General features: G+C 45.8%; 2 protein-coding genes across 4 annotated transcripts in view; both read right to left on the bottom strand.

The window, feature by feature from the left end:
- Positions 1-6,405, bottom strand: part of HSF5 (heat shock transcription factor 5) — a 67,882-nt gene extending 61,477 nt beyond the window's left edge. Inside the window, exon 1 of the mRNA XM_002827343.5 lies at positions 5,574-6,405. Coding sequence (XP_002827389.1) covers positions 5,574-6,201 — 628 coding nt within the window. The 5' untranslated portion in view covers positions 6,202-6,405. The remainder of the gene's footprint in view (positions 1-5,573) is intronic.
- Positions 6,406-7,463: 1,058 nt separating this feature from the next.
- Positions 7,464-19,550, bottom strand: part of MTMR4 (myotubularin related protein 4) — a 28,581-nt gene continuing 16,494 nt past the window's right edge. For all 3 annotated transcript variants that reach the window (XM_063718125.1, XM_002827322.5, XM_009251570.4), the window contains 4 exons: positions 12,857-14,255; positions 10,778-10,888; positions 10,447-10,535; positions 7,464-9,768 (listed from right to left, as the gene is read on the bottom strand). In XM_063718125.1, coding sequence (XP_063574195.1) covers positions 9,591-9,768; positions 10,447-10,535; positions 10,778-10,888; positions 12,857-14,255 — 1,777 coding nt within the window. In that variant the 3' untranslated portion in view covers positions 7,464-9,590. The remainder of the gene's footprint in view (positions 9,769-10,446; positions 10,536-10,777; positions 10,889-12,856; positions 14,256-19,550) is intronic.

Here is a 19,550-nt window from a genome sequence, read left to right as displayed (position 1 = left end):
CATTAATGCCAAAAAGAAACAAATGCATACATATGAACAACACAAATTCTGGAGCCCTGGAAATCAAGAGGCTTTATCTAATAGGGGGAAAAAATCCTACTTCAGAAGATTGAATGTATTCAAATGATAGATCTCTTAAAAACTATTTTTCCTTTATTCCTTTAAGGTACAAAAAATAGACCCTGTGCAGTGTCTCATCCTTATAATCCTAGCACTTTGGGAGGCCAAGGCGGGAGGATTGCTTGAGCTTGGGAATTTCAGACCAGCATGATCAAAATGGTGAGATCCTGGCCAGGTACGGTGGCTCACACTTGTAATACTAGCATTTTGGGAGGCTGAGGAGGGCAGATCACTTGAGGTTAGGAGTTCAAGACCAGCCTGACTAACACGGAGAAACCCCGTCTCTACTAAAAATACAAAAATTAGCTGGGCTTGGTGGCACACACCTTGTAGTCCCAGCTACTCAGGAGGCTGAGGAAGGAGAACAGCTTGAACCTGGGAGGTGGAGGTTGCAGTGAGCTGAGATCACGCCACTGCACTCCAGCCTGGGCAACACAGCAAGACTCCATCTCAAAAAAAAAAAAAAAGGAAAGAAAGAAAAAAGAAAAAAAAGGTGAGATCTTGTCTTTACAAAAAATAAAACAATCAGCCAGGTAGGGTTGCATGCACCAATAGTCCCAGTTAGGAGACTAAGGTGGGAGGAGGACTTGATGCTGGGAGGTCAAGGCACCAGTGAGCCATGTTCATGCCACTGAACTCCAGCCTGGGTGACAGAGGGAGACACTGTCTTAAAAAAAAAAAAAAAAAAAAAAAGCATAAAACAGTTTTTACGCTGCTTGACTAGCAATTCCGCAGGTACATACACCTTGAACCCACCACTGACAACCCCTCCTTTTTTTCTCTCTCTTCACAAGAGGTGTTTCTGCATGTCCAAAATTACCCATTCCTTGATTTCTCCTGGGATGCTCACATGTCAACACTACATACAGCCTACAGAGTACAACAGCTCTGCCCTCTTCAGGGATAAACTGTTGGTGAATTTTCAGGCTGTCAATAACTTAAGCAGCTAATTAAAGAATTCTTTACCTTAAATTGTTTTATATCTGTCTACTTCTATCATGATAAACTTGGAGTGATGGCCAATTAACTATTTTAGATGCTGTTAAAATTAGAACACGGTCAAGATTAAAAGAACATTCTTTTAAGCCTGTTTTTTTAAAATAAAGAACCAAGACATGTTCAGCCCTTATTTATTCTTCTGTTAAGGGTTACTTCATAGGGCTCAATTCAGATCAACATTACAGAGCATCACCTATATGTCTTCAAAATATCTTTTAAGATATATTTGGCAAAGTTTGAATCCAGAATTCTGGAAATAGAGGGCAGGATGAAATTGTGTTCTCAAAAATTCTATTTCTTTTATGGAAGTGCATCTGAATTAATCAATTCCCAGGAAAGAATCCAAAAACTTGCCTCTTGAGAGCATGGTATCCCCAGGTAAAAACAGATTATCCACTTCTCAGATCTGTTACTTAGTTTAGAATATTTTAACAAATATCGTATAAAATAAACTGCTCCTAAAAACAAAATAACAGAAGTGCACAAAGGAAAAACATGCAATCTGTTTCTTATCAAGTATACTCTTGGAAGGTGAACAGTGCAGTTTGTTCAGTGGCTCTAAATAAAAGAACTAGGTCCTAAAACAGAGGATTCTATTATAGAGAGAGAAGTGTTCAACCCATACACTGAAATAGAACATAGAAAAAATGGAGACCAAGCAGTAGCAGTGTAGTCAGCCACATAACCAAGGCAAGATTCGAGAAGAAGAAAAATGAGATGAGGAAAAATAGAAGAGCCAAGGACTTAGAACATGGAATAAGAACAAAACAAAGTTGTATTCTTGAACAACTTTGCTCAATTATTCAAGTTCTAGTATTCTTGAACTTAAAGCAGAATTACATTCCACCTGAACCAGTAACACAATTCCCTAGTGAACCAAACCTATGGTATAGACAGTCCACACCTGACATACCTTCTGCACATACCAACAGGTAGAATGGTCAGGAAAAAAAAAAAAAACAAAAAACACCAAACAGGAAAGGCATGAAAACAATAACTTAGTTATATATGGATTGACATATAATCTATACTGAAAAACCATGAATTTATGTTTTTCAACAAATAGTAATCTTTAAATGCTGACCAACTGAACTATAAGTGAATAAAATCAGATTCCAGATGGCCCTGAATTTCTTCAATTAAAATGGACTCTACACTTAAAATACAACTGGGTTTAAGACAGTTGAGGGAAAAAGGTCAGAGAAGAGAAAAGAGCAAGTGTTGGTTTTTATGTGTGTGTGTATGCATGGATGTTTCTTTGTTTGAAGTGGTTATCCCATTTCTCCCAAAAACATATTTTCTAGTCTTTTCTCCTTATACCCACCAGACATGCAACCTGAAAAAAAAAAAATCCATGTCAGAGATTCTGCCAAATGTATGCCATGGTATTGTCTCCATTGCCTTGCACCCTATCATTCCCTACCAAAATCAATGGCCATCACATGGAAGTGGCCTAATATTCCTTTAGGACATTCTTATGCCACTGCTGCTTTTTCAACTTACTGTTGGAACTTTAACCTAATCCCTTATCTTCTAAACTCCACAGTGGACACATAACCTAGTTCCTTATCTTCTAAATTCCAAAGAACCAAGTACTGTTGTCATTCGTAACCCTGGGCGAAGGTTAAGTTGAACACAGTGTTATTTTATTTGTACATTTAAACTTTTCCATTAACTCAAAAATAACCCAGATTTCTTTTTTTTTCTTTTTCTTTTTTTTTTTTTTTTTGAGACAGCGTCTGACTCTGTCGCCCAGGCTGGAGTGCAATGGTGTGATCTCGGCTCACTGCAACCTCCACCTCCCAGGTTCAAGTGATTCTCCTGCCTCAGCCTCCTGAGTAGCTGGGACTACAGGCACCCGCCACCACGCCCAGCTAATTTTTATATTTTTAATACAGAGAGGGTTTCACCATGTTGGCCAGAATGGTCTCAATCTCTTGACCTCGTGATCCGCCTGCCTGGGTCTCCCAAAGTGCTGGGATTACAGGCGTGAGCCACCGCGCCCGGCCCCAGATTTCTTTGTAGTAAATCCATGTTAACATGCTGAAAATGTTTTTATTACTCTCCTAGCTGAAGGTGATATGAATGAATGATTATACCCTGTTGGTTTCTTGGTATACTGCTTCATATCATGGACTCTTTAAACAGAGAAATGGAATATTGCCACCCTTGCCTTCCTGGAAGAGGGGGAAGAGCATCAAAAATCAAGTCTACAGGCCTGGCGCAGTGGTGGCTCACGCCTGTAATCCCAGCACTTCCAGAGGCCAAGGTGGGCAGATCACTTGAGCCCAGGAGTTCCAGACCAGCCTGGGCAACAGAGTGAAACCCTGTATCCACCAAAAATACAAAAAATTAGCTGGGTGTGGTGGCCACGCCTGTAGTCCCAGCTACTCGGGAGGCTGAGGTGGGAGGATCCCTTGAGCCCAGGAGGCGGAGGTTGCAGTGAGCCAAGATCTTGCCACTGCACTCCAGCCTGGGGGACAGAGTGAGACCCTATCTCAAAAAAAAAATTAAGTCTATAAAATAATTTGGCCATGTGCAGTGGCTCACACCTGTAATCCCAGCACATTGGGAGGCCAAGATGGGCGGATCACCTGAGGTCAGGAGTTCAAAACCAGCCTGGCCAACGTGGTGAAACCCCATCTCTACTAATAATATAAAAATTAGCCAGGTGTGGTGGCAGGCACCTGTAAAATCCCAGCTACTCTGGAGGCTGAGGCAGAAGAATCACTTGAACCCGGGAGGCAGAGGTTGCAGTGAGCAGAGATCTTGCCATTGCACGCCAGCCTGGGCAACAGAGTGAGACGTCATCTCAAAAAATAAAAGAGGCGGGGCGCAGTGGCTCAGACCTGTAATCCCAGCACTTTGGGAGGCCAAGGCGGGCGGATCACCTGAGGTCAGGAGTTTGAGACCAGCCTGGCCAACCTGGTGAAACCCCGTCTCTATTAAAAAACATAAAAATTAGCCGGGCACGGTGGCACACGCCTGTGTTCCCAGCTACTCAGGAGGTTGAGGAATGAGAATCGCTTGAATCCGAGAGGCGGAGGTTGTGGTGAGCCGAGATCGTGCCATTGCACTCCGGCCTGGGTGACAAGAGCGAAACTCCGTCTCAAAAAAATAAACAAATAATAAAAAATAAATAATTCACTATCACAGAGGGTTTCTCAACTTTTACTAAATACAGATGTATACCAAAAAGTTTTTTCAATACTGAAAGATTGTAGCCAATAGTGAAAACACCAAAGGCTATAAATGTGAGCTTTCTAAAATTCTTTTTTAACTAAAACTTGACAGCTGTAAAGAAAACCATTTTTGCCTTATGTTTGTCTAATCATACCCCTTTAAGGAAGCATCAAGCTCTAATTTGCTTCAATGAAAGAAATGTGTAGCCGATTCATTCTACATAGGAACTATATCTTGTAAGCCACGATGTATCGTTGTATTTTTGCTCTTAAGGTATATAAACAATGTCTACCATTCTACACATTACCCAGAACCTTAAATCTGATGATTGTCGTAACACTTCTAAGATTTCTTAGATGTGCCAATAGGTAGAAGGTGGCAGCCCTCTTCAAGGACAAATTTCCACTGCAGGCACCTTTTCCAAAACTTTCCCTTGGCTGCTATTGTAATGTTCTAAGTTCTCTCTCTCTTTTTTTTTTTTTTTTGAGACGGAGTCTCGCTCTGTTGCTCAGACCGGAGTGCAGTGGCACTATCTCGGCTCACTGCAACCTCTGCCTCCTGGGTTCAAGCGATTCTCCTGCCTCAGCCTCCTGAGTAGCTGGGATTACAGGCGTGCATCACCACGCCTGGCTAATTTTTGTATTTTTAGTAGAGACGAGGTTTCACCCTGTTTGTTAAGCCGGTCTCGAACTCCTGACCTCGTGATGCACCCGCCTCGGCCTCCCAAAGTGCTGGGATTACAGGCGTGAGCCACCGCGCCCAACCGTAATGTTCTAAGTTCTCTTGACTACGATTTTGTTCCGTCCCGCCTTAACCCGTAGGGTAACTCCACTCTGCTTCCCACGGGAGCAAAGGAGCCCCTTCTGTTTCTTCCAGACCCAATGTTTCAATGAAGGACTACTTAGTCTACATGTTTACAGTGGACAGTGTGGGTCTCAGGAAGGTAAACGGAGGCTTACAACCAGGTAAACTCCTGGGGTTCAAACCCGGGACGAGTAGAAGGGAGCCTAAGAGGCGGAGGTCCCTTTTGCTGCCAGTGGGCTCAGAAGGGGCTGAATGCTTACGGACCCTCCAGGGGAGGGCCGGTGGCCACCGTGCTGGTGCTGCTGAGAACGGTGGCGGTGTCTCGGGAAGCATAGTGGACAATGGGTCCCCGGCGCCTTTCCGTCGCCCACAGCGTGAGGACGTGCGAAAATGCGCCCTCCAGCGGCGGTTGCTCCCCGCCGCCCATGTGCCCACTGTGGGCGAGGGCACGGGCAGCCCGGACTCACCGTGCGGCTCGGGCCGGGGCCCCGCGGGCGGCGGCGGCTCCTGGTGCTGCAGCGGGGCGGCGGTGGCGGCCGCCGAGGCGGCGGCGGCGGCGGCGGCGGAGGCGGAGGCCGAGGTGATGAGCAGCCGCTGGAAGCGGTTGGGCGGGCGGCAGGGCACCTCCAGGCCAGCCGCCAGCTTGGCCTTGTTGGCGCTGGTCAGGCGCTTGAGGTGCACGAGCAGCTGTGGCTGGTCGCGGCGGAAGTGCGGGCTGTGGAAGTGATGGAGCGGCCCATCCCCTGCCGGTCTGCCGCCCCCCGGCCCCGGCCCCGGCCCCGGCCCCGGCCCCGCCGCGCCCGGCCCGCCCAGCACCACCTTGCGGAAGCCGTAGAGGTTGAGCTGGCGGATGAAGCTGGTGAAGTTGGTGGTTTTGAAGAGCTCGGGCTCGGCCCCGGCGCCCGCAGTCCCGCCACCGCCCCCCGGCCCGGGCGGGCTGAGCAGCTCGGCCTCGAAGAGCGGCTGGTCGATGAGCAGCCCCTCGCCGCGGCCGTCCCAGCGGATGGAGCGGTAGCGCGGGCTGTTCACCAGGCGCCACAGCTTGGCGGGGAAGTTGTTGGGGTTGATGGGGGTGGAGAGCAGCGCCTCCTCCATCGCCCCACCGGGCCGGGGCCTCGCCCCCCGAGCCTAGCTCTCCCACCCCGTTCTCGATCCCTCCCCTGCCTTCGCCTCGCCCTGCCCGCTCCTGCCGGCGCCCGTCCGCCGCGTACCAGGGACCGTTGGCGCACGAGGCCCCACGGCGCCTCCCAGCGCGGCCAATGGGGCCTCGAGTTCCCGCCACGCGGCGTGGGCACCTCCCTCTCGGCGGCCGCGTGCCTCGGCCCAGCCCGCCGGACGCCTGCGGGACCCGGGCAGGAGCCCCTTCCCCAGGCGTTCCCAGACTTCAGGCCGGGAAGGCTGTCCGCCGGGGAGTTCTAAGTCCTGTCAAGAGAGAAGCCCAGTTATCCACCGTGGAATACCAAGAGGCGTGTGTTTCGGCCCAGCCAACTAGTGGGCACTTGGAATGCAGAGAAAGTGTGCGTTAGGCAGCAGAGTCGGTCATTCTGGGGACCAAAGGGTCTGGTCTGTAATCTTTGCTAACAGTGGAACAGCTCATCTCTCAAACAAAAATGATGCTACTGGAGGTATAATATCTTGAGTAAACGAACTCACCTTTTAGATAGTAGCCTTTTGTATCTTTTAAGATACACTCTTTTAAGCCAGTATTTGTTCAAGACAATTTACTCAAGGTTAGACGAAAACTGAGGTCCCTGGGAGGAGGGAATCACAAGAATCTAAGTACTATCTTGTGTGCCTGCCCAACTAGCTGGTGGCATTTTAGACATTAAAGAGAAATAAAGATGGGACAGAATTCTACGGTATCCATAAGAATCGATCCCTAGCCAATCAATAAATAAGAATGTAACAAGAGCTGTGCTGATTCAAAAAGAGAGGTTCATTTGAAAATGGAAATTGGCCGGGTGCAGTGGCTCACGTCTGTAATCCCAACACTTTGGGAGGCCGAGCTGGGTGGACTGCTTGAACCCAGGAGTTCGAGACCAGCCTGGCCAACATGGTGAAACCCCGTCTCTACTAAAAATACAAAAATTAGCCAGCGTGGTAGCATACCTGTAGTCCCAACTGCTCAGGAGGCTGAGGCAGGAGAATCGCTTGAACCCAGAAGGCGGAGGTTGCAGTGAGCCGAGATCGCACCACTGCACTCCAGCCTGGGGAACAGAGGGAGACTCCATCTCAGAATAAATAAATTGGAAATTGCTGGGAGAAAGGGGTACAATGTTCTACTCTTCTCATGGTCAAAGAATAAGTGAATATTAAGTTTTTTTAGAAATGAAAATAAAACGACCCAACAAAGCAGCACTAATATAGAGATTTTATTTAAACTGTATTGAATTTTTACAGCACATTGCATGTTTGTCACAACGCAACTGCACAGTTTGGATTTTTGGCCACATCATGTCACTTACACCCACAACAGCTCTGAAAGGAGTATTTGATGAACACATCTGAGCCAAGAGCCCAGAGTCTCTCTCCAAGGCCATGCAGTTTGTTCACTGATGGGACAGTCCCTCAAAACAGCCACACTAAGTAGACAGATACAGTCTCCCCAAATGTTACCAATCTTACTCCCCTTGAAAACAGGCAGAGTGAAGTGCAATGAAAGACAAGTTAATTAAAAAGCCACTCACAACTGGCAGTAAATTTTAATGATTGATAAAATGCTTAAAATAATTTTATGTATCAGAAACAAGGAATAGCTTGTTACTTTTTCAATGATCTCAGGAATTTTGCAGACACAAAATCTCCATTATTCAGCTCCATTTAAATGAAAAAAAAAGTTCTGCTAGGCTGACCTAAATATGCCAAAACTTTTTAGGTTACATCTATGGCAAGTACAAAAGAACCACAGATGCTTCTCTGTAGGACTGAAAAGGTCAGGACAAATAATGATTCTTGTTCTAAATGCAGATCCTAGTTATTTTGGAATGAAATGCTGTTTTCTAGAAAGCAACATGAAAGTAGCAGTAAGAAAGATGACTACCATCATTTCAAAACAGGATAAGCCTAAATATAATTTACCATTATATGTCAACAAATTAAGGAAAATGTATAAAGTCCTAGTGGTTTCATTATAGGCCAAGGAGACTGTATCTGTCCCACCCACAGTACATGGCTATATCACTGTATCTTTTGGTTAAGTGCCACTGGTACATATTAAGATGAAAAAAACAAAAACAAAAAAACAAAATAAAATTTTTAAAAAACCAATAACGTTTGGTCCAAATGGACACATGTTCTCTCCCAATTTTGGTATCAAGGCTTTATTCTCTTCTGTTTGGGTTCCATTGTTAAGTGCACAGAAATAGACAGCAGCATTTGTACTGAAACCCTCACATACCAAACAGCATATGCTAGGAGGTAAAAACCAAACGCTAAGTTCTACCCTCAAGGTGTCAAGTGTTCAGGATAAGAAGCAAATGTGACCCAGAGGAGGCAGCAGCCAAGGGAAAGACAACATGGGGGAAATGGGCAATGGAACAACAACAACGAAAACCTCTGTTTTATTTTCATGCCAGGAGAGGATCAAGGTGTAGCTCCTGTGTTAGCACCAGGACAACTAGGAAAAGTCAGGTGCAAAGGGTAGGGCACAATCAGCAGATATTTCACAAGGATAATTTTTGCTTTTCCCTTCTCATTCTTCACAGTGCATAACTCAAGAGCTGCCACTGTGTAACAGAGACGACTGCCTTCACAGCTCAAAATAACTCAATGTTTGCCAGGACCGAACATCAGCAGAGTTTTCCTCTGCTCCCAAAAATGTCTCGCTCCCTAGAACTGTTCCCCTAAACTGAATATTCACCAATGCTGGCTGATGAGCCAACTGAAAAATACACTGAAACCTCCACTTGCTGAGCCAGTCTTCAAACCAAACTCCACAGAAAGACAGTACTAATGCAACTAGAGGGAGTGCCTCTAAAGACTGAGCCTTCATGCACAGACACAGAGCACAGAGGTACAGGATATAGTTCATCTCAAATAGGACAGGAATTCCTATCTTGTATACTATAATCTGCTTTTGTCAAGGTGGAGGAGAGATGGGTCTGGTTATCACTTGGAGTTTGGTTATACATATGCCTTTCTATTGCTGTTTGGGGCACTTTGCACCAGGCAACATCTATGCAATCATCATCTTGTGACCTCCAGGAGAAAGAGGCTGGAGTCACCAACTCAACATAAAGCTTCCAGACCCTGGGTCTGGGTTAGGACCATTACCATTACCCCAAGGTGAGGGTATCACCAGTAGAGGACCTCCTGCCAAATTGCAATTCCTCTGCTCCAGTTTCATGATACCAAGGAGGATTTCTCAAGATGGTATCTCTGAGCTCTGTGATTTCATGAGCCACACCAAGGAACCTTCCAAACTACAACTGAAGAAGATCCTCCCTTCAAACCTGCTAAAATTGGACAGGTCGTCTCCCCGGCATTCAACTGGAAGCTGTGGCAATGGGTTTCTTCAGCTGTTGGCTCATGAGTTCCCTGGCACGAGAGACTTGAATGTGTTCGTAACATGAGTTACAGACAAGAACTGGGTCATAGAGTTGCTGATCAGGAATGGGCAGCTTCAGGTGGCAGCATCCAGCACAAAATACATTCCCACAATTTCTGTCAAAGCACAAAGAGGGAAGAGTTCATCAGATATGCCAATATACTGGCCAGGCAGGGTGACTCACACCAGTAATCCCTGCACTTTGGTAGGCTGAGGCAGTAGAATCGCTTGAGGCCAGGAGTTTGAGACTTGCCTGAGCAACATAGCAAGACCCCATCGCTAATAAAAAAAAATAATTAATTAATTAATATTAAGAAATGCCAATATACTGAGAATGAGTGATACTAAATGAAAAGTTGGGGACAAACAAAAATAGTTTCTATAAAGAGGTGTCCACTTCCAAACTAATTCCACTTAGTTCTATACATATGTATTACACTGTTTTTGTTTTTGTTTTTTGTTCTTTTTGAGACAGAGTCTTGCTCTGTTGCCAGGATGGAGTGCAGTGGCGCAATCTCGGCTCACTGCAACCTCCAGCTCCCTGGTTCGAGCTATTCTCCCGCCTCAGCCTCCAGAGTAGCTAGCTGGGATTACAGGCATGCGCCACCACGCCCAGCTAATTTTTGTATTTTTAGTGGAGACAGGTTTTACCATGTTGGCCAGGATGGTCTCAATCTCCTGACCTCATGATCCACCTGCCTCGGCCTCCCAAAGTGTTGGGATTACGGGTATGAGCCACTGCGCCTGGCCTGCACTGTTTTTTGAGTCATACTAAATCATACAAAACATCTTACCTGCAATGGTGTCTTCGTTTGGCCAACCAGAATTCACAGTCACAGTTATAGCAGTGTGATGCCATATGGTCTGGAACCCAGCGAGTCACCTAATAGAAGGCACAAAGAAAAATTCCTGGTCCTTGTTGACAGACTGGATGAGCAACATTGCAATGAGGAAAGCACCCCAGGAGAAAGTGACAAGGCTTATCTTCATAACTGGCTACCATTTGCCTACCAGGTTGACACTTCTCTGGGGGACAGCTCAGTCTACAGCATGTCATTCATCTCTGGGAAATATAATGACTCACTGGCTCACATAAGTACCCACCATATATGGGCCTAAACATACCTCAGTCTCTTTCTTATCGACAGGTTCCCAGCTTGCTTCTGAAAGGCAGTCTTCACTGTGATCAGAGTCAAAATCCTCAGTATCACTGCCATCTGACTCCTTCAAACATGTCTGATGAAAAGGCAAAGACAACAAATTATCTTCATCATCGTTAACACTTACTGTTTACCATGTGTCAGGCACTGTGCTAAGTGCATTATACACATGAACTTATTTCTTAAGACAGTCTTACAATGTATGCTACTAATATCCCCATTTCACAAATAAGAAAATGAAGCCACAGAGAAAGTTAAGAGCTGATATGTAGTAAAGCTGGGATTTGAACCTAGTATTGCAGCTTCAGATTTACACTCTTACCGATATGCTACACCACAGCATAGAAAGACTCTTGTTATGTTCTAAACCAGGGGTTGGCAAGCTATGGCCCACAGGCCAGAGTAGCCCACTGCCTGTTTTTGTAAATCAGGTTTTGTTGGAACACAGCTGCATTCATTCATTCACTTACTGTCTATGGCTGCTTTTTGTTTTGTTTTTGAGACAAGGTCTCGCTCTTTTGCCCAGGCTGGAATGCAGCAGCATGATCACTGCTCACTGTAGCCTCAACATCCTGGGCTCAAGAGATCCTCCCACCTCAGCCTCCCAAGTAGTTGGGACCACAGGCGTCCACCACCATGTCCAGCTAATTTTTTGTAATTTTTGTAGAGATGGGGTTTCACCATGTTGCCTAGGCTGGTCTCGAACTTCTTGGCCAAAGCAATCCACCTACCTCGGCCTCACAAAGTCCTAAGACTACAGGAGTGAGCCACAGTGCCTGGCCTACGGCTGCTTTTGCACAATAGCAGAGCTGAGTAGTTGCAACATAGACTGTATGGCCCACAAAACCTAAAATAGTTATTATTTGGCCCTTTACAAAAAAAAAAAAAAGTTTGCTGACTCCTGTTTAAAGCACCAGAGAAGTGAGAAGCAGGCAAGTGGGGAGCACCTTAACAGAAGGAAGGAAAGTGTCTGTGTAAATGGCAAGATACCATGGAGAGGAAGCTGGCTCCTAGAAGCTCCCCAAGGACTATGGTGCCAGAACCTGAGGCTGCCCAACACTGCACAGCCTACAGTCTTCATCTCTCACCTGGATTATTCCAAAATGACCTTACCAGCCTCCCAATCTGGGTCTCAACTGCCTCATTAAAATTGTACACTGTTGGGCCGGGTGCAGTGGCTCACGCCTGTAATCCCAGCACTTTGGGAGGACGAGGTGGGCGGATCGTGAGGTCAGGGGAACGAGACCATCCTGGCTAACACAGTGAGACCCCGTCTCTACTAAAAATACAAAAAAAAAAATTAGCCGGGCACGGTGGCGGGCGCCTGTAGTCCCAGCTACTCGGGAGGCTGAGGTAGGAGACTGGCGTGAACCCGGGAGGGCGGAGGTTGCAGTGAGCTGAGATTGCACCACTGCACTCCAGCCTGGGTGACAGAGCGAGACTCCGTCTCAAAAAAAAAAAAATGTACATTGTTGCACATTTTCTTAAACTACAACTCTGATCATATTGTGCACTGGCCTAAAATTTTATTGCCTTAAGGGTAAAATCCAAAGAAGGGCACTCAACCTGACCCTTGTAATCTCCACCTAATTCTCCAATGTCACCTCCCACCACCCTATCTGACTGTCTCTCATAGCCCCAGTGTAAGTGTGTATGCATGCATGTACACATATACACTCGCATGTCCCATCCTTTTAAGCCATATCATTGGAGTACCTATTGCCACCACGCTTCTGCGAATGGTGTTTCCTTTTCACTGTCTACCTGGCTAAGTATCACACATTCTTCAGCACTCAGCTCAAGCATTACCTTCTCAAGAAAGTCTTCCTTGACGTTTCACTCCACTCCAGCCCTCTAACACCTGATGCCTCCTCAATCATAGCACTTAAAAACATCATTCTAATTGCTTACTTGTTTTTCATCCTATAGCCCAGGCACCTAACTCAGTGGTACACAGCAAGTACCCAACGAATAAATGCTGAATGGAGGGAAGGCTGGATGAACAGAGTAAATAATGGGTGTATGGCAGTTGGTGACTACTTACAAAATCATCCTCATAGTCCATGGGGGGCTCTGCTGGAGGGGCACAGCAGTGACGGATGTCCAGCCTCATCTGAAGCTCACGCACCTGTCGACGTAGCTGCTCCACCTCTTGCTTGTACCCTGCTTCGATTTGCCGTAACCTATGCTGGATCACATCCGTGGGAAAGGGGAGTCCATCATCATCCAAATAGAGAGGAGGCACTGGAGAAGGGCAGGTCAGTGGAACGGGCTTTGTGCTAGAGACTTGCTTTGGATGACCAGACAACCACATCCGGTTCTTTCCTCCTGGGCCAGTACAATGTCCATTGGAATGACTAGAACAGACAGGTGACCTCACACCTTCTCTCTGAGCCCACTGGCCCCCAAAGCAGGGCCCCGTGGCCCGCATCTGCTTACTGTTTGGCCTCTTGCTACAACAGCCATAGGAAAGCAGCCGCCGAGGGGTGGCCTCCCCACTTGGGAATGAAGTCACCATCCCTTGGAAGCTGTCCCAGTTGGACCCTAGAAAAGAGAACTCACTGATCTGGCTCTGAGAAATTGGCTTCCGGACCAATTCCAATGGCATTTTCCCAAAGCGAGGATTTTCCAATAACTGCCCATTCCTATTATTTCCTCTTTTACCAATGTCTTCCTCCCCATGGGTCAGATCCGGCACAGAACTCAGTTGTTCCTGGTGGGAGATACTTGCCACAGACCCTGAGGGATCTTGGTTGAGGAAGTCAGTGCTTGGGTCTAGAGGAGTTTGGCAGGCAGCACTCGGTGGGTTGCAAAGGGTGCTGAGGCTGTGATTGAGAACACATTTGGAGGGCACACCTAGCATGGAGTCTGGCTGGGCCTGTTGGGGCGTACCTGTAGGAGAGTTCTGGGAAGACTCAGGAAAATTACAAACTCCATCACACTTGTTAGAAATGACCTTGGAGAGTGCACTGACAGCTTCTATTTCAGGACAATGTTCAGGTGGCTCCCCTATGCCATCTAAAGTCCTAACCAGCTCATCCTGGGCAGAAGGGTCTGGAGCTGGTCCCTTAGTCTCTTCCAGGACTTTGATCTCAGGATCAGAGGTGTTGCTCTTCATTTCCCGAGGCACTGCGGTATTAAGCAGTTTGTAACTTGGAGAACAGCTTTTGTGACTCTTGAAAGGTTTATTGCTCAAGTAGTCTTTCTGGCTGCTGGGCAGAGGAGGAGGAAGACCCACTTCTCCTATAGTTTGCTGAGGACCTCCTACCCCAGAGTCCACAAAGGTTGTCTCTGATCCCTCAGGATTGCTGTGCCAGGGCTCCAGGCCTACCCTGACCTCCTGACAGTGGTTATTCAGGTTAGGGTCACTGGATGTACGAGTCAGGGGGCTGCTTGTGTCACAGGCAGAAAGAAGATCATCCATGGATCTGGTTTTAGGTAATCTGGAATGACAAATATAACACCTCCAGGTCAGGAGATGGGCACTTGCAATACAATATATGGAACTGAATCAATGGAGCAATATCAAAGCCAGAGTTTAGAAACAGTGACACTTAAGAACACTTAAGTTTAGAAATAAGGACCCTTAAGATCACAAATAACCAATGTTCACTGAAAGTTTACTCTGTAAAAAAAGCATGAGACATGGACCCTGTCCTCTGGAACCCAAAAATCTATCCTCAGCTTTTGTCAGCACTCAACCTACCAGTCTCCCTGGGCAATCTCAACCACTACAGTGGTTTCAGCTGCCTTCTATGCCAATGCCTTCTGAATCTACTGTTCCAGCTAGGACTATACCTGAGACTCAAACCCAATATCCCACTGCCTCCATCACAGTAAAACAGAAAGAAGATGGGTTTTGGAACTAGACAATATTGGCTCTGATGCTAATTAGCTACATGACTACAAATAAGTAAATTAACCTCTCAGATACTTGGTTTCTCCCTTTAAACAATGATGGTAATAAATCATACCTTGTAGAGATGCTATGAGAATTCAAAATATAGGCAACCAACCACAAACATAATAACCACAAACTTTATTAAGACAACACAACTCCCTCAACACTGCTCTTGATAACCACTTAGCAGCAGTGTGCTCCTCTGATTCCCAAGGCCCCATGAAACTTCCCCTGGTATATAGCACTCAGAGTTCTAGAGGCATTCATATATAGCAGATAGGTTAAGGAACATTTTCAAGAGTGACCATCCTGATTATTAATGCAGTTCACAGTCCTTAGAGCAATGAAAACTTGAGGGAGATTCACCAAGGAAACAGTAGAGGCTTCACTGGCCTCCTATTTTTAGATGGCTCAGTCAGTTCAGCCCATGCGGAAAAATTCCCCAAAGGCGGTTACAACGCAGCTTATTTTAAGTAACTGGTTTTTGAAACTTAAAACTAATGTTTTATACATACTTGATATACCTTTTATGACCAATTTTGATTTTTTTAATGGTATGAAATTCCAGGAAGGCAATAACAGTGGTTATAATTATAGTTCCTGGAGTCCCATAGGCAGGGCTCAAATCCCAATTTAACAACATCTTTGCTGTGTGACTTTAACTTCTCTAAGCCTCAGATCCCTCATCTATGGAATAAAGGTAAAGTACCTAGCTCTTAAAGCTATTATGAAGATTAAACAAAAATCCACATCAAAGCACATTGCTCAGTGCTTCCTATAACACATAACTGCACTTTATTGTTTACTTGTTTAACTCCCTCTACTGAAGTGTCCTGAAGGCAGGACCCTGTCTTATTTGAATCCCCAGCACCTAGCACAGTACCAGGGGCAAATGACTTGAGAAATGAATGAATGAGCTCAAAATACAACGTCAAGTTTCCACTGCTAGGTGCCAATTGAAGGTGTGATATACATCAGGCATCTTAGTGGATCTTCTTAGACATCCAGACAACCAAGGTCCACCCAAGACCTACTGAATAAGAATAGCCAAGAGTGAGGCCTAGGGATCTGTATTCTTTTAAGTGCCACAGCTGACTTCTTTTCATTTTATTTTTTATTATGGAAACGTGCAAGCATACAAAAGAAGTAAAGAATATGCTGGGCACAGTGGCTCAAGCCTGTAATCTCAACACTTTGGGAGGTCAAGGCAGGCAGATCTCTTGAGGCCAGGAGTTCAAGACCAGCCTGGCCAACATGGTGAAATCCGATCTCTACTAAAAATACAAAAACTAGCTGGGCGTGGTGGTGGACGCCTGTAAACCCAGCTCCTACTTGGGAGGCTGAGGCATGAGAATTGCTTGACCCTGGGAGGCAAGAGGGCAGAGGTTGCGGTGAGCCGAGATCGCACCACTATATTCCAGCCTGGGTGACAGAGCAAGACTCTGTCTCAAACAACAACAACAAAAAGAAGAATATAATTAACTTCCATGTGCTGTTCGTCCAAATTCAAATAATAACATTCTGCCATCCTCCACAACTCATTCTATGTATACCAAAGGTTAATCAGCAATGTTGACAGAGACAATAATACCTGAGTTTAGAACAAGGAGAGAGCTCATCCAGGAGGTCAAGGAAGGCTACACAGAAAGGGTAGGATTTGAGATGGGTACAGAAGAATGTGTTTATGACTTTAATGGAAGAAGAAGAAGGAGGAGGAGGAGAAGGAGAAGGAGGAGGAGAAGGAGAAGGAGGAGGGGGGAGAAGGGGGAGAAGGGGGAGAAGGGGGGAGGAGGGGGAGGATCAGGAGAAGAAGAAGGACATTTTTGATCTAGGGAAAGATAGAATCAAAAGTAAGTCAGGTCAGTTGTTACAGAGACCATTTCCTTTAAAATCTTTAACCAATTATTTCTCGAAATCTACTCTCCATCTTGAGCTGCCTACAACACACCTCCTTCTTTGTTATCAACTAATATTTCAATCCCAATTTGCCTGTATCTCCGCTTTCTCCCCAAACTGGCTTGTCTTCTCGACTTTTCAATGTCTATTAGTGGTACTAATATTCTCCAACTTTCTAAGCTCAGATACTTGGGACCCAAAGTACTTTTCACGTCTACTCTCCAACTTTCAATCAATTCTGTAGCCTGCCAATGGTTCTCTATAGTGCTTCTGAATTTAATCCTTTCTCTTTGCCAGGGACTCTTCCCCTCATATCTGAACTACTACAGCAGTGCTGGCTGGTCTCTGTGCCTCCACCTACCCTGTACTCACTGATTAGTTCTCCAAGGATCCCACTGTCAGCAGATCACAGTAACTTCCTACAATGACTTCCTATTGCCAACTGAATCAAAATAAACTCCTCACTGTAATGTTTAAAGCCTTCAGTGCCCTCAATGACCTGTCCTATATTTCCACTATTCCTTAAAATAGCCCCTTCTCAACCCCTGCCAGCCACAGAACTTCTTTTTTTAAAAAAAAACTACCTCTCGCCCAGGCGCAGTGGCTCGCACCTATAATCCCAGCACTTTGGGAGGCCAAGGTGAGCGGATCACTTGCGGTCAGGAGTTTGAGACCAGCTTGGCCAACATGGCGAAACCCTGTCTCTACTAAAAATACAAAAATTAGCCAGGCGTGGTGGCACACACCTGTAATCCCAGCTACTCGAGAGGCTGAGGCAGGAGAATCACTTGAACCTGGTGGGCGGAGTGAGCTGAGAAGATCATGTGACTGCACTCCAGCTGGGCAATGGAGCGAGAGAACCCTACCTCTCATGTATCCACTTCCTTTGGACCCCTCTCCACTAACCTTGTTACTGAGCTCACAACTCCCTTTCTTTCATTCATTTGTCCAGTTTTTTTTTTTTTGAGACAGAGTCTCACTCTGTTGCCCAGGCTGGAGTGCAGTGGCGCGATCTCTGCTCACTGCAACCTCCGCCTTCCTGGGTTCATACCATTCTCCTGCCTCAGCCTCCAGAGTAGCTGGGACTACAGGGGCCCACCACCACGCCTGGCTAATTTTTTTTGTATTTTTAGTAGAGACGGGGTTTCACCGTGTTAGCCAGGATGGTCTTGATCTCCTCATGATCCGCCTGCCTCGGCCTCCCAAAGTGCTGGGATTACAAGCATGAGCCACCACGCCCAGCCATTTGTCCAGTTTTAAGTAAATTTTTACTTTAGTAAATGTATTTAAATTTACTTATTACGTGCCAGGTTCTAAGCCAGATACACAGAACACAAAAAGACCCACAGTTCTTGTCTGGTCCTTCATGAAAATTTCCTGAGTAAAACAGCCACCAAGTGACCCTTTTAAAAAACACATCATTTCTCTAAAGCTTTGAACTACACACATTTGTTTTTTTGAGACAAGGTCTCGTTGTGTCACCCAGGCTGGAGTGCAATGGCATGATCACAGCTCACTGCAGCCTCGACCTGCTGGGCGCAAACAATCCTCCTACATCAGCCCTCCAAGTAGCTGGGACCACAGACGCATGCCACCATGCCTGGCTAATTTTTGCATTTTTTGTAGAGGTGGGGTTCTGCCACGTTGCCCAGGTTGGTCTCAAACTCCTGGGCTCAAGCAATCTGCGCAACTTGGCCTCCCAAAGTGCTGGGATTACAGGCATGAGCCACTGCACCCAGCCTGAACTACACACATTCTTATCTGCTTAGATGTTGACTTAGAATTGTTCTCTAGTTGGCCAGGTCTGGTGGCTCACGCCTGTAATCCCAGCACTTTGGGAGGCCGAGGCAGGTAGATTACGAGGTCAAGAGATTGAGACCATCCTGGCCAACATGGTGAAACCCTGTCTCTACTAAAAATACAAAAAACTAGCCAGGTGTGGTGGTGGGCGCCTGTAGTCCCAGCTACTCGGGAGGCTGAGACAGAAGAATCACTTGAACCCGGGAGGCGGAGGTTGCAGCGAGCCAAGATTGCACCACTGCACTCCAACCAGTGACAGAGCGAGATTCCGTCTCAAAAAAAAAAAAAGAATTGTTCTCTCTAGTTGTTCTGTGTCTTATCTTACAGCTTAAAAATCTTGAAAGTAGAACCAATATCTTCTATTTCTTTGCTGTAGCCCACAAAACCTAGTACAGTAATACGCAACTTGTAGGTATTAAAGAAACATTTGTTGAATTGACAAATCAGATACTAAGTTAATGAAATGATTATTAAATGGGTCACAGAGCTTATTAAAAATTTGATTAAAAGTTATGGCCCCTCTCCCAGGAAACGTAAACCTATGAACCTGTAGCCAAATTCTGCATAGTTCGGGGAAGGAAAAAAAAATCACTGAAATCCTGAAACCTATCATGGTCCCCTCACAATGACTTAGTTCAAAAGACCCTAAAACCAATAATTTGGGATGCTGGGCTTTTTGTTTTCCTTTATAATATTCAACCAATAACATATGTTATATTTTAACTTTAAAAACTTTCAGCCAGGCTGGACATGGTGGCTCACACCTGTAATTCCAGTGTTTTGGGAGGCCAAGGCAGGAAGATCACTCGACACCAGGAATTTAAGACTAACCTGGGCAACAGACCCTGTCTCTACAAAAAATAAAAATTGGCACATGCCTAATGAGCTAATTAGCTACCTGGGAGGCTGAAACAGAAGGATTACCTGAGCTCAGGAATTTGAGGTTACAGTAAGCTATAATTGTGCCACTGCACCCAGCCTGAGTGACAGAACAAGACCCTGTCTCTAAAAAAAAAAAAAGCTCTCAGCCAATAAACAAATATCAAAATTTGAGAGATATATATACACATATATATACGTATATGCGTATACATGTGTATATATATCCGTATACATATATACACGTATATGTGTATATACG

Source organism: Pongo abelii, chromosome 19, assembly GCF_028885655.2.
Source record: "Pongo abelii isolate AG06213 chromosome 19, NHGRI_mPonAbe1-v2.0_pri, whole genome shotgun sequence".
Lineage (NCBI taxonomy): Eukaryota > Metazoa > Chordata > Mammalia > Primates > Hominidae > Pongo > Pongo abelii.
This window is presented reverse-complemented; position numbering and strand designations above follow the sequence as displayed.